This window comes from Carcharhinus amblyrhynchos, chromosome 3 (genome assembly GCF_965287045.1).
Source record: "Carcharhinus amblyrhynchos chromosome 3, sCarAmb.v2.hapA, whole genome shotgun sequence".
Classification (NCBI taxonomy): domain Eukaryota; kingdom Metazoa; phylum Chordata; class Chondrichthyes; order Carcharhiniformes; family Carcharhinidae; genus Carcharhinus; species Carcharhinus amblyrhynchos.
The window spans coordinates 100,862,211-100,874,626 of NC_137326.1; the positions used below are offsets into that span (position 1 = coordinate 100,862,211).

Consider the following 12,416-nt stretch of genomic DNA (forward strand, 5'->3'; position numbering starts at 1 on the left):
CAACTGTTCTCTTGTGCGTTCATTCCTCAGGCAATGCCTCAACCAATCAGAGTCAACTTGCCTGGTTTGAATTTAAACAAAAGCTTGTGGCTAACTGTTCCCTAGTGCATTCATCACAGCAATGCCTTTACCAATCAGCACCGATTTCACAATATCTTCATTGTAGTGTTTATGTAAGACTACTTGTGACACTCATAAATAAACTTTAAACAGAGTTCATTTTCCAATCCTTTCCTCATGCAGTATACACTGTTTCCTTTGAAACTTGTAAGCCTGTAATTTTGTCCTGGAGTAAAGCTTTGGCTGCATGTTTCTTTTTTCAGCAATACTCAAGTTGTGTATTGCCAAGCAACTATTAATAAAAGTTAAGTTAATGAACTGGGACAGTAGTGACCAAATTAAATCCTTATGTTTAACAAATTATCTCTTGTTATTAGCAAAAGGCAGTACTGATTGAAAATATTAAAAATCAATTGGTGTATGAAATATCGTTTTCTCTAAAATAATTCATTTTTCTATTGTGGTCTCAGAATGGTTCACTTGGTTCATTTTATAAGTTTTTAAAGATTCTTAATACAAAACTATATATTAACGTGAGTACAAAATTGTGAAACTTAAAAGTAATAAAGGATTAAAGCATCAAAAAGGCTCATTACAAAATTAGTTGAGAAATTCAAACCTCATTCAAAACCAATTCACAATTTTAAAAAAATCCTTTCAAGGCCAGTATTTGTTGACAATCCAAAATATCTTTCATTAAAGGTCATTGGTGAACTGGATGGGTTTTCACAACAATCAATCATAGTTCCGTTATAGAAACTAGCTTTCAATTCTGGGTGTTATTGATTGAATAACACCCGGAATTGAAATTGAACCTGTGTCCCCAGGGCCTGAGTTTCTGAATTACTACTACATAGTCATATAATACCACAAAATCCCTCTATTTTAATTAGCTGCACAATTTTACACAGTTGAATCATCTCAAGATTTTTCTATCAACATTTAATTAATTGTATGTTTGCAGAGTATGTGAGTGGCAGTATTATGCCAGTTGTATAATATTATCAATTTGAATTTTCTTAAAATTAGAATGATTTGGATAGCCTCCAAAAAGTACATAATACATAAATTCCTTAGAACATATTATTCCACCTCAGGTATGCAAAATGCAGTCCAGAAAATCTCTCCAGTTGGTATTAGTTTCTCTGCAACTTTTAAACTCAAGTGGCACATTACTGTGTCCTTCTTTTCCCTAATCTTTGAAATCCTTCATAATGAATGATTTTGGGTTTTTTGCAACCCAGTTCAAGCCAGTGCCACATTTCAAAATTTTATAGGATTCCATGAAATTCTTCCAGTTTTGCTCACCTATTTACTGTTACCTTTAGTGCTTCCTCTAGTCACAGTTTCAACATGTGATTTCAGATTGCTCAGCCTTTGTCCTGGTTCTCAGTGATCTTATGATCAGATTCATTTCTGTACAATATTAGATAAGAAAGTTGAACAGCAGTTGGGAGTGTGCCTGCCTTTCATCCGTGAATGCAACAGGCAGGACCAATCTGTGGGTGTTTGCACGGCAAAATAATATGCAGGGAGTCCCTTCTGCAATGATTGCTATATTTACTCCCAGAAAGATGGTAATGGTGAAAATGAACTCTACTATCCGCTCTGCAGCTTTTTACCTTAACATTTAATTACCTATAACCTTTTAACTGTAGGCAATAAATTCTGATTGTGAATCAGAATGAATTACTAGAATTGGTATAAATGTCTCACCTGTATCCACAGAGTAGAAATTTTTAATTTTAACCTATGAGAGGCAAGTAAAATGAAGGAATTATAGGGAAAGTTTTGTACATGCCAGCAGGCAACAAAATTGATGTTGTGGATTGGCATGTTGTTATAGAAACTGCCTGATTTTAATTTGATTGGGCAATTTCTGCAACGGATAGCTGTTCTGCAATGCCAATTTCATTGCTAGACAGGAAAAAGAAAATCTATTCCTGTAATTTATTGACCTCAAAAGAAATTGGAAAAACTTTGGTTGGAAATATAAATATGTCTGAAGAAAGATTTTTTCACACCAAAAGCTTTGATATAATACCTTCTGAAGTCTTACAAAGCACTTTGCATGCAATGAATTAATTTCAAATGGAGTGATTCCTTGGGCTGAATCAATTGCCCTCCCTTAAGGTTCATTCGGCGGCAGGGAACTATTTATTTGGTGGGATGGAGAGTGGGGACCCTGGGTCTTCCCACTTCACTGCTAATTCTGCTGCTGCTGGTATTCATCCAATAGTGAGCCGGGGACTCGTCATGCGGGATGCCAAAAAAGCAAAGCACTGTTGCGAATCAGCCCCCTGCCTTTGCTTCTGATTCCCTTCACTCCCATGATCCTCATCCTGCAAGCCCCATCCTGCCACCATTTGCTTGAGGCAAGGGACCTTCCTTGATGATCCTGAAACTCAGGAGGGTGCATGTCCCGTGGTTGTCATGGTCTCTGGGCTGGCATTTCTGAGCAATGCACAGCTTAGAGATCCTGGTGGGATTTCTGGGCCTGGGATTCTTTGATTCTGGGGAAATCCCACCATTGTTCAGTTAAATGTCTGATTGTTATTTAATACAGTGTATCTTCCCCAAAGGAGATGATGCGAGACTCTCGCCAGCTCGCCATCCTCATGTAAGGAAATTGATAGCAATTTTCTGAAAGATCCCACAAATAATGATGCAAATTACTAAATATTTTTGGTTGAGGGAAGGATGTTGTCTAAGACATTAGGGAAATTTTGTGATGTTTGTTTGAAATAATGCTATGAGAACATTAACATACAACTGAATCACAGGAAGGGAAAGTCAGTTTAGCATTTCATCTGAAGGACAATATTTCCAAAGGTCAACCTCTTTGACAATGCACAACAGAGTCAACTTATCTTGTATGTTCAGATATTTGAGTGAAGCTTGAGCTTACAACTCTCTGATGCAAAAGTGAAAGTCTTATTAACAGAAACAAGCTCAGAAGCCCCAAAGAGGTTTGTGGCATTTTACTTTAAAATTAACTACCCTGTTGCTTGGAATCCTATACTTGACCGCTATAATCTGATAATTCGCTCAGTTACTGTATATAAATACTACAAAACAGTGGATATCACAAATTTGGTTGTTTAATGATATTTCTCTAAATGTGTAGGAAGTCTGCACAGTGCTGGTATATGTTGCAGGGCATGTTTTATGCATTTGAAATTTGATAATTAACTGTAAGATATTCAATAAATGCAAGCAAACTAATGAAAAGGAAAACTGCCACAATCAGTTGCCATTGTAAATCCATCTTTCTGATGTAAATCTTCAATACTAATAAAAGCTTTCAGTTGTTCCATGAGTCCATGAGTCAATTTAATAAATTAATATACCCACAGCTAGTTTAGTGCACAGTGTAAAATCTAAAACTGGCAGAATTCTCCTCCCAAGGATATCCATGTTCTTCTCAACTTCTTTTACAGTAAGTGACCAAAAGGGTGTTCTAGATTCTAGAAAATATTAAGAAACATATATAGTTTTTCCATCTAGTTTTGGTAAGGGCCTTAAAATACTTCAATTACAATTACATTATGCAGGTTTGTTGAAGAAGATTACTGTCATGTTCTGGGACGTCAGATCATTTTCTTTTATTATGGGAAAAAAATTGATTATCAGTTATGTTTAAGTGATGTGCTTTAAAACAATATGGATTTGTATAGTTTTAAAAGCCACAGGCTACAGCTATTAGAACTGTTTATTAAAATGCGTCAGGCATTGAAGATGCATATTAAAGGTAGGTGAGCCATGTTTCAAAATGCTGCAGCTTACAGCCTACTTCTCTTAAGACAATGAAAAGTCACTCCAGGCTTGGTAAGCCAGGATCCCCATAAACACACTGGGTGGAATTTTTGCCCCTCCTGGCATTTTCTCTGATGGTGGAGGTAGCCTGCCATTGGTCACTAGTAGGGTCTTCTGGTCCCATCAAAATCTACAGTATTTTACATGGTTTGCCCATCCTGCTGCCAGGGAACTCGCCATGTGGGGTTGCCTTCAGAGGGATCAGATGATCCTGCTGGTGGGATGGGCTGGAAAATCTCACCCATTGTCACAGATCCAACATCTCAACAACGAAGTTTCAATCTTCCCCAGGGCTTGTGGATGAACCTCAACAAAAATTGGAACGGACATGGCTGATGTGGCGCCTCAGAGCCTTACCTGGCCACGGCTGTGGAAACCTGACTAAACCATAGATCACATAATAACACCTGGCATCTAACTCAAATTCGAGGATGACGTCCTGGAGGTACACTAGCTCTCCTGCAGGGCACTGGACTAGTTAGGGAACTTGATATTAAAACTGTGACAAGAAATCCAAAAATGTGCGGGTTAGGTGCACTGGCCATTTAAATTGCCCCTTAGTGTCACGGGGACTAGTTAGGGTAAATGTGTGGGGTTATGGGGATAGGGGCTGGGTGGGACTGTGATTGGTGAAGACTTGATGGGCCAAATGGCTTCCTTTTGCACTGTAGGATTCTATGATTCTAACAGCTTTTGCTCCTAAAGCCATATGAAAGACCAACCTACATTCATTTTGAGACTGGCAAAGATGTTTCTTTAGATACATATCCAAAGGGAGGTCAGAGAGAGTACTAGTTTATTAACAAATCCATTGGGAAATCACTGAATGGTGAATCAGTCAAAGGAACAAATTTTCCACTAGAGAGTTGGAGCAATTAGTCAGTTTTTGAACAGAGGGTTATGCTTGGAAGCTAAGACGCAGAAAGCTTATTTTTGCACATCTAGACAATTTATATGAAAAAGGCAGGTGGTAATTGTACCTAATTCATTTAACAGAAATCTAGTAGGATTGTCTCCACCTGATTTTAGTTTCCACTGAAATCAAAGTAAATTCAAAAAGGGCTGTAAAAGGGTGGTTGATCTAATTCTATCACTTGTCCACTTGACAGGTTAGGTTAACCTGTAATGTTAAAATTTAGAATGGCATTTTAGAAAAAGGACATGGGATGTTTTACATTATTTTACAAGGACAGAATCAAAAATTAAGAGAAATTGGATTTGTTTACGACTGTTGCTCTGTATGCTGATTTGCTGCTTGTAGAATAAAGCTGTTAATAATTCATATCTGACCTAACTTTATTACACAATCTTTTTATCCACCTGCTGAAAGAGTAGAAAATTGCATGTGAAAAAGACAGAGTAACAACCTCAGATCACAACAGGATCCTACTGTTACATCTCTGGGCGAACAATTATATAATTAGATATTAGTTATAGGTCTGAATATTAGACAATCAGATTACTTACAGCGTGATAAACCTTGTTGCAGTCAAAATAATATTCAATGCAGACCCCAAACTAGTAATAATTACAAATAATTTGTGAAAAGTTTACCAAGTTTATAATAACTGTTATTAACAGTATGACTATTTAGTTAAAATAGAACATTCAATTAACTGGTACAATCTGCAGACACGCATATTATTCAGGGAAATGTATGCACTCGAATTGTATTTGGTATAAGTCCTGAAACTGCACAACAAGCTATTCAGCCAATTAAATCATAGATATGGAAACTATTGGTCATTCAACCTATCTAATCATGACATACTATTTATCAATTAATCAGTTGTTTTCCAAAGATGAAAGCTGACAATCACCAAGATTAACATTTGCACGAAGTATATACCTGGCTCACCATCAGAAATACCATGACATATCTTAAATATTTTAAAACAATGGAATTTAAGTTCACACTATGTAGTAGATGCCCAGTTTAGCTTTAGCATATGACATAGGGTCCAGTACTAAATTGCATGCAAAGTTCAACAAATTGGTAAGTACTTTAGCCTTCAATCAAGCTTTGGCAATGTTGATTTTTCTCTCTCCCTCTCCTGAATGTAAATAATTTGTGTTCTGACAGTTCTGTACATGGACATAAAAATTGAAAGCAAATCTCAGAGAATCACACTTGGAATGGATCACAAATGGAATGGAAACTGAGAATTTGGCAGCAATAGCAATTTTGTGGTGAGAAGAAAAATAATTCTCAAACCTGATTCAAAGTAAGTATTGATACTTCAGGACCTGAGTAAGCATCTAGTTTAAGCATCAAAATATCTAGTCGTTAGATCCTTTCTGTTTAATTACCCCAGTAATTCTTGCTAAGCTTGGGCAAATAATTAGGACTAAAAATGTCATTAGGCCCATTTTCTGTCACAAGCCCAGTCTTGTGGAGTCTGCAAGCTTTGCGCTGTCTCTTCATTTAAATGGTTGTGGCACTAGGCCATGCAGGACCCACACTGTTGGCTGATTGAACATTCAGTAAGAAGCTCAGAAGCATGCACTATTAGTATATGGTGCAGCTATTCTGCCATTCTTAAATGCAGCCTGTTCCTCTTAAAGGAAAACTGCACTCATCAGAAAGAAACTGCTGCTGATTGTTATACTGATATTGGCAACAAGTGGGAGTTCTATAAGTGGAGCAACAGGAAGAGGGTGCATAGATTCATCAATGTAGTGCTGGAGGCCTTAGTGCTGAATGCAACAGGAAGAGAGAGGTCCTGGGCTGAATTTTGTATGCAGACCATAGGTCTGGCAGTGGCACTAGAAGTGGATTTCTCTTCCACTCTAAAGTCATAAACATGATTGCAATGGCTGGCCAATTAACTCAGTAGAGGGATTTGACCAGTCCAATTAAAGACTGCTGGCAGGAAATGAGGCAATGGTGACAGTGTCAACTGACTGAACAGCAGGTGGTAATGCCATATTTGAAGAGCTGCCAGCACTGCACATACTGCTGCTTTAGTTACAAGGATTGCCTAATTTACTATGTAGAAAATCTCTCCTGCTGACTACTGGATAAAAGACCCCTTCTGCTGACTATTATGCAGAAGACCTTTCCTGCTGTGCTGATAACCTCAAAGGAGCTTCACAGAAGTTACCATACCACCATGGTAGAGGAAAGACGCTGGAATAGACTAGTGGTTTGCTGATGCCTCCCTGCAGATTCTCCTTCAAACTGCAAAGGCAAAGTAGGAGGTCCTCTTCCCAAGTGGGAGGAAGAAGCAACTTTTCCACATGACCAAGCAAGCCTGGATAGCAATTGTGGAGCAGGCGAGCAGCCGTGAGGTCACCCAGAGAACATGGATGCAGTACCACAAATGAATCAATAACCATCTTCACTTCACCGAGGTGAGCTCTTTGTACCAATTTCCTCTTCGGGGCTTGCATGTGACAATGCAAAAGGGTACACTAACTGGCAAGAGGCACTGACCATCCAGTTTGTGGTAAGGGTGTCAGGCAGGAGCAGATCCTGTCAGATGCATGGCAGGAGGCATTGTGAGCTTCCAACATGGACCAAAGTGCTGCCACCAGCACTGGTATTGTGTTTGTCTCTCTAGGGAAACAAACAGTGTTCCTCCTTGCAGGAGAAGTGGGCACATGACAATAGAGGCAAAGAACTATATAGGCCTCCCTGGCCCCCATAACCTGATTCAGGCAGAGGAGGCAGCCCTGGAACTAGCTGGAGCTCAGAGCAGTGAATGATTGCTGATGGCAAAACAGGAGTGTGATCACAGAAGAGTGAGTGAACAATTTCAGATGTACAAGGGTGCTTCCGGGCCACTCATGAGGCACAGTGCTCATGTGTCCACCACTGCACACCTCAAGGCCCACAGGATGCACTTAAGAATGGCAGGATAGCTGCACCATATAACTAATAGTGCATGGTTGAGGGAGCTCGGTCTTTTCTCCTTGGAGAGACAAAGGATGAGAGGTGATCTAATAGAGGTGTATAAGATGTTGAGAGGTATTGATCAGGTGGATTCTGAGAGGCTTTTTCCAAGGGCTGAAATGGTTGCTACGAGAGGATACAGGCTTAAGGTGATGGGGAGTAGATACAGAGGAGATGGCAGGGGGTAAGTTTTTCACTCAGAAGGTGGTGGGTGAGTGGAATCAGCTGCTGTCGATGGTGGTGGAGGCAAATTCGATAGGGTCTTTTAAGAGACTTCTGGATGAGTACATGGGACTTAATAGGATTGAAGGTTATAGGTAAGCCTAGTAGGTAGTGATATGATCGGTGCAACTTGTGGGCCGAAGGGCCTGTTTGTGCTGTAGTTTTTCTATGTTCTAGCAAACATGGTTGCAGTAAGGGAATGTGGAAATGGTAAGCCCTTAAACCCTAAGTGTTTGTTTTCTCATGCAAGTCTCAATAATCCTGAAGACTGTAGAGCTGGAATGATTGGGGTCTGCTGTCCACCTCTTAGGAGGAAGAACCACATATCTTTGTATGACTGCCTTGTCTGTGAGGTAAATGAAGAGTGGCAAGGTAAGAGGTGGACAAAGGGCCTGGCATCTCCATCAGAACATCATTCTTCTAAGGTCAGAAGGGCACATACAAGTGTGCCTTATAAGGGAGGATGAGTGGCTATATTCTGTTTTAGGGGATTCCTCAGGATGTGGACAGCAGTTTTTCAGTCAATGACTCCAGCACCTCCAGCTGATCTGATGGCAGGATAGGGTCCCACATCTGTACAGAAGCCCCTCAGCATGCCAGAGCCCTCCAGGCTTCAGTTGGGCAGAGGATAAATGCCAAAGTAATCCCAAGCTATGGGGCAGCCTGATTTAGCAGCTTGTCTCTACATTAGTTGCAAGGATAGGGCTAGTTCCTTGTAAGAACATATATAAGTTAGAGAACAGCATCTGGATGCACTTAAGATTCATGTATGTTAAAATTTTGAAAATGTTGAGGCTTTATTATATTGTGTCACTCAACAAATGTAGGTCATCCTTTGCATTCTTGTTGCCTTTTTAGATGTTATTTGCAGCCTTGCTTCATCATAGGCTGCTAGTATTAGATTAGTTAAAAAGTCTCACAACACCAGGTTAAAGTTCAACAGGTTTATTTGCACTAGCTTTCAGAGTCTCAACCTCCTTCATCAGGTGAGTGGGATTTCAGTTCACAAACAGGGCATATAAAAAAAAAATCAATTTACAAGATAATGGTTGGAATGCAAGTCCTTACAGGTCGTCAAATCTTAAAGGTACAGACAATGTGAGTGGAGAGAGGGCGAAGCACAGGTTAAAGAGGTGCGTATTGTCTCCAGCTGGGACAGTTGAGATTTTGCAAGCCCAGGCAGTATTAGATTAGACTGCATCTGGTCAGCTCCTCAGTGCTGTGAGCCTAGGCAATGAGTGATGGAGTACAAGACGCTGGAGATAACAGTAGGTCTACCTAATACTGAGTGTTTTATTACATTGATTGTGAAATGGCATCAAGTATGTGAGATTGTCCCAAATGTCCTTTTGAGTGTCTCTCATTTTCCCTTGCCTTTTGTGCAAGGGGTTCCTATTCCCATGCCATCAGATAGCAGATTCCTCCACATCCTCCTCATCGGATGAGGAATGGCAAGCAATTATGTTTCCATTATTCAATGCCTCTCCCCTCTGCAGTGCTAGGTTGTGCCGAATAATGCAGACTACTATTTTGCTGGAAATTACTGAAGGCTCCACTGGATCAATCTAAGCACCTGAGTTTTATCTTCAGCATCCCAAGGGCCTCCTGGTATTGTTGGTATTATATATCTCTTTTATTGTGGTGCATAGGTTCCTCACAAGCTAATTGTGTCTTCAGTAGGTAGCCTTTGCCCTTGTAAATCCACTCCTGAAGAAACAGAGGTGGCTGGAACAGCTCTGGCAGCTGGATCTGCCTGAGTGTGTGCCATGACTGTTTCTTGGGAACTGCGCACACAACTCAAGGAGCCACTTTTGACAGCTGAAAACCAGATGCACAATGATGGAATGTCCCTTCATGATGAAGGGACAGGCTGTCCTGAAAGCTTGCTGCTTTTGCTACAAATAAACCCATTTGGACTTTAAACTGATGTGGTGGGATTTATCTCAGAAACTGATAGCCAAGTTCCACGCATGAGGACGGCCTCAACTGGGATCTTGAGTTCAGTCACACTATCTGAAACCCCACGACTTGTCTGGGCTTGCAAAGTCTCACTAACTGTCCTGGCTGGAGACACATCTCTTAACCTGTGCTTAACCATCTCTCCACTCACATTGTCTGTACCTCCTTACCAGGTAACATCCTGGTAAATCTTTTCTGTACCCTCTTCAAAGCCTCCACATCCTTCTGGTAGTGTGGCAACCGGAATTGAATACTATATTCCAAGTGCAGCCTAAATAAGGTTCTACAAAACTGCAACATGATTTGCCAATTTTTAAACTCAATGTCCCAGCCAATGAAGGCAAGCATGCTGTATGCCTTCTTGACTACCTTCTCTACCTGCATTGTCACTTTCAGTGACCTGTGTACCTGTACACCCAGATCCCTTTGCCTATCAATACACTTAAGAGTTCTGCCATTTACTGTATATTTCCTATTTGTATTAGACCTTCCAAGATGCATTATCTCACATTTGTCTGGATTAAACTCCATCTGCCATCTCTCTGCCCAAATCTCCAACTGACCTGGATCCTCTGATGGTCCTTATTGCTATCTACAAATCCACCAACCTTTGTGTCATCTGCAAACTTACTAATCAAACCAGTTATATTTTCCTCCAAATCATTTATATTACAAACAGCAAAGGTCCCTGCACTTATCCCTGAGGAATGCCACTTGTCACAGCCCTCCATTCAGAAATGCACCCTTCCACTGCAACCCTCTGTCTTCTCTGACCAAGCCAGTTTTGTATCCACATTGCTAGCTCACCTCTGATCCCATGCGACTTTACTTTCTGCATCAGTCTGCAATGAGTCTCCTTGTCAAAGGTTTTACTGAAGTTCACATAGACAACATCCACTGCCTTACCCTCATCAATCATCTTCATCACTTCCTCGAAAAACTTGATCAAATTCGTGAGACATGACCTCCCCTTCACAGAATCATGCATGATTACTAATCCATCCACTTATTTCCAAGTGGGAATAAATCTTGTCTCGAAGAATCCTCTCCAATAATCCAGTAAGGCTCACTGGTCTGTAATTTCCTGGATTATTCTTGCTACCCTTCTTAAACATAGGAACAACATATGAACAGAGCCATAACAATAAACATTGTGGCCAAGTTAACTAATGCTGTGGGGAAAGATTTAAACAAATTCAACAGGGATTTGGGCAGCAAGGTATAGTATTAAAAGTGAAAATGCGGGATAAAAAGGACTGGGAGAAGCATCTGAGTTAAGAATAATATAGAATTAGACTGAATCACTGAAAACACAAAGAGGCACTGGAAAAGGATGGTCTGGTGACAGCTTCAAAGGCTGCACACACTAAGGCCTATGGACCTGCGAAAATGATCTCATTTCACTGACTACCTTCTCTACCTACAGATGGTACAGACTGCATAGGTGGGTTCAAATGATCCTGCTGGTTTTGGGTTTCCCTCCTGTGTGAATAAACCCTATATCCACGACCAGTAAAAAGTTTGATCTGTTGGAAATGTGAATGTGACTTCGGCATCAGGGTCCCGCTCACCAGAAAACTCCATGAAAATCTGGCCTCTATTCTTTTAGATGAAGTTTGGAAACTCTGAAGTATTGTGATTTTGTTTTGGTATTTTATAACTCATTGTTGCCCATGGCTCTTTCGTTTTGACGGTGAATGACCAAAAATATAACCTGCCTCTTTGTTCCTTGATATGCCTTTTAAACTATATTCTCATTTGCAATCTTTAAATTTAAAGCATACCACATAGCACAGTGTTACACTAAAATGCATTAGCTAACACTTTGCCCACTTGCTTAATCTTGCTTGAAGTTTTCCAAATTTCTGCTTTCTTCGTCACGTTACTACATCTCAGATGTTTACTAGTTGTAAACCTCAATATGCTCTTCTGTCTGATTTTTCAGAGTTGTTAATAATAGAAACATGAGAGAGCCTATGTTTTGATCTTGAGATTGTTGTTTTGAAACTTAGTCATTATGCACTAGGTGCCAAAGCTTGTATCAAAACAGAACCTAGACAAAGGATGGAACTTTTCCATCCCATCTGTCACAGGAATCATAGTGGATGGGACACAGCTATGCAAAGGTCCACTGATCTTAGGTGGGATTTTCCAGCATTGGAGCGAACGCGGCTGGAAAATCCCACCTAAAATCACTTTAAAACATCAAATATTTAAGGAATAACTAGAAGACTGATATTCCTGAGAAAAAAGATAAAACATGCATTTGATTTCAACTCCTCACACTAAATGACAAAAGCGAGGAAGGAAGGGGCCAGCTGAAATGGAGCAATGACTTGCCCACCGTATTTTCTGTCCCCTTCTTGTGGCCTGTAATTCTAAATTGTAGGCGGAAAGTACACTTGTCTGAAGCAGATGGGATCATTTTTGCATATGCAGAATAAGTTTTAATTGCATCACTGGG

At 40.1% G+C, this 12,416-nt stretch overlaps 1 protein-coding gene across 1 annotated transcript in view; it reads right to left on the reverse strand.

The window, feature by feature from the left end:
• The window catches only part of LOC145341236 (spermatogenesis-associated protein 16-like), a 118,023-nt gene that overhangs the window by 32,728 nt on the left and 72,879 nt on the right, over positions 1 to 12,416 (reverse strand). Inside the window, exon 7 of the mRNA XM_080186162.1 lies at positions 3,415 to 3,527. Coding sequence (XP_080042288.1) covers positions 3,415 to 3,527 — 113 coding nt within the window. The remainder of the gene's footprint in view (positions 1 to 3,414; positions 3,528 to 12,416) is intronic.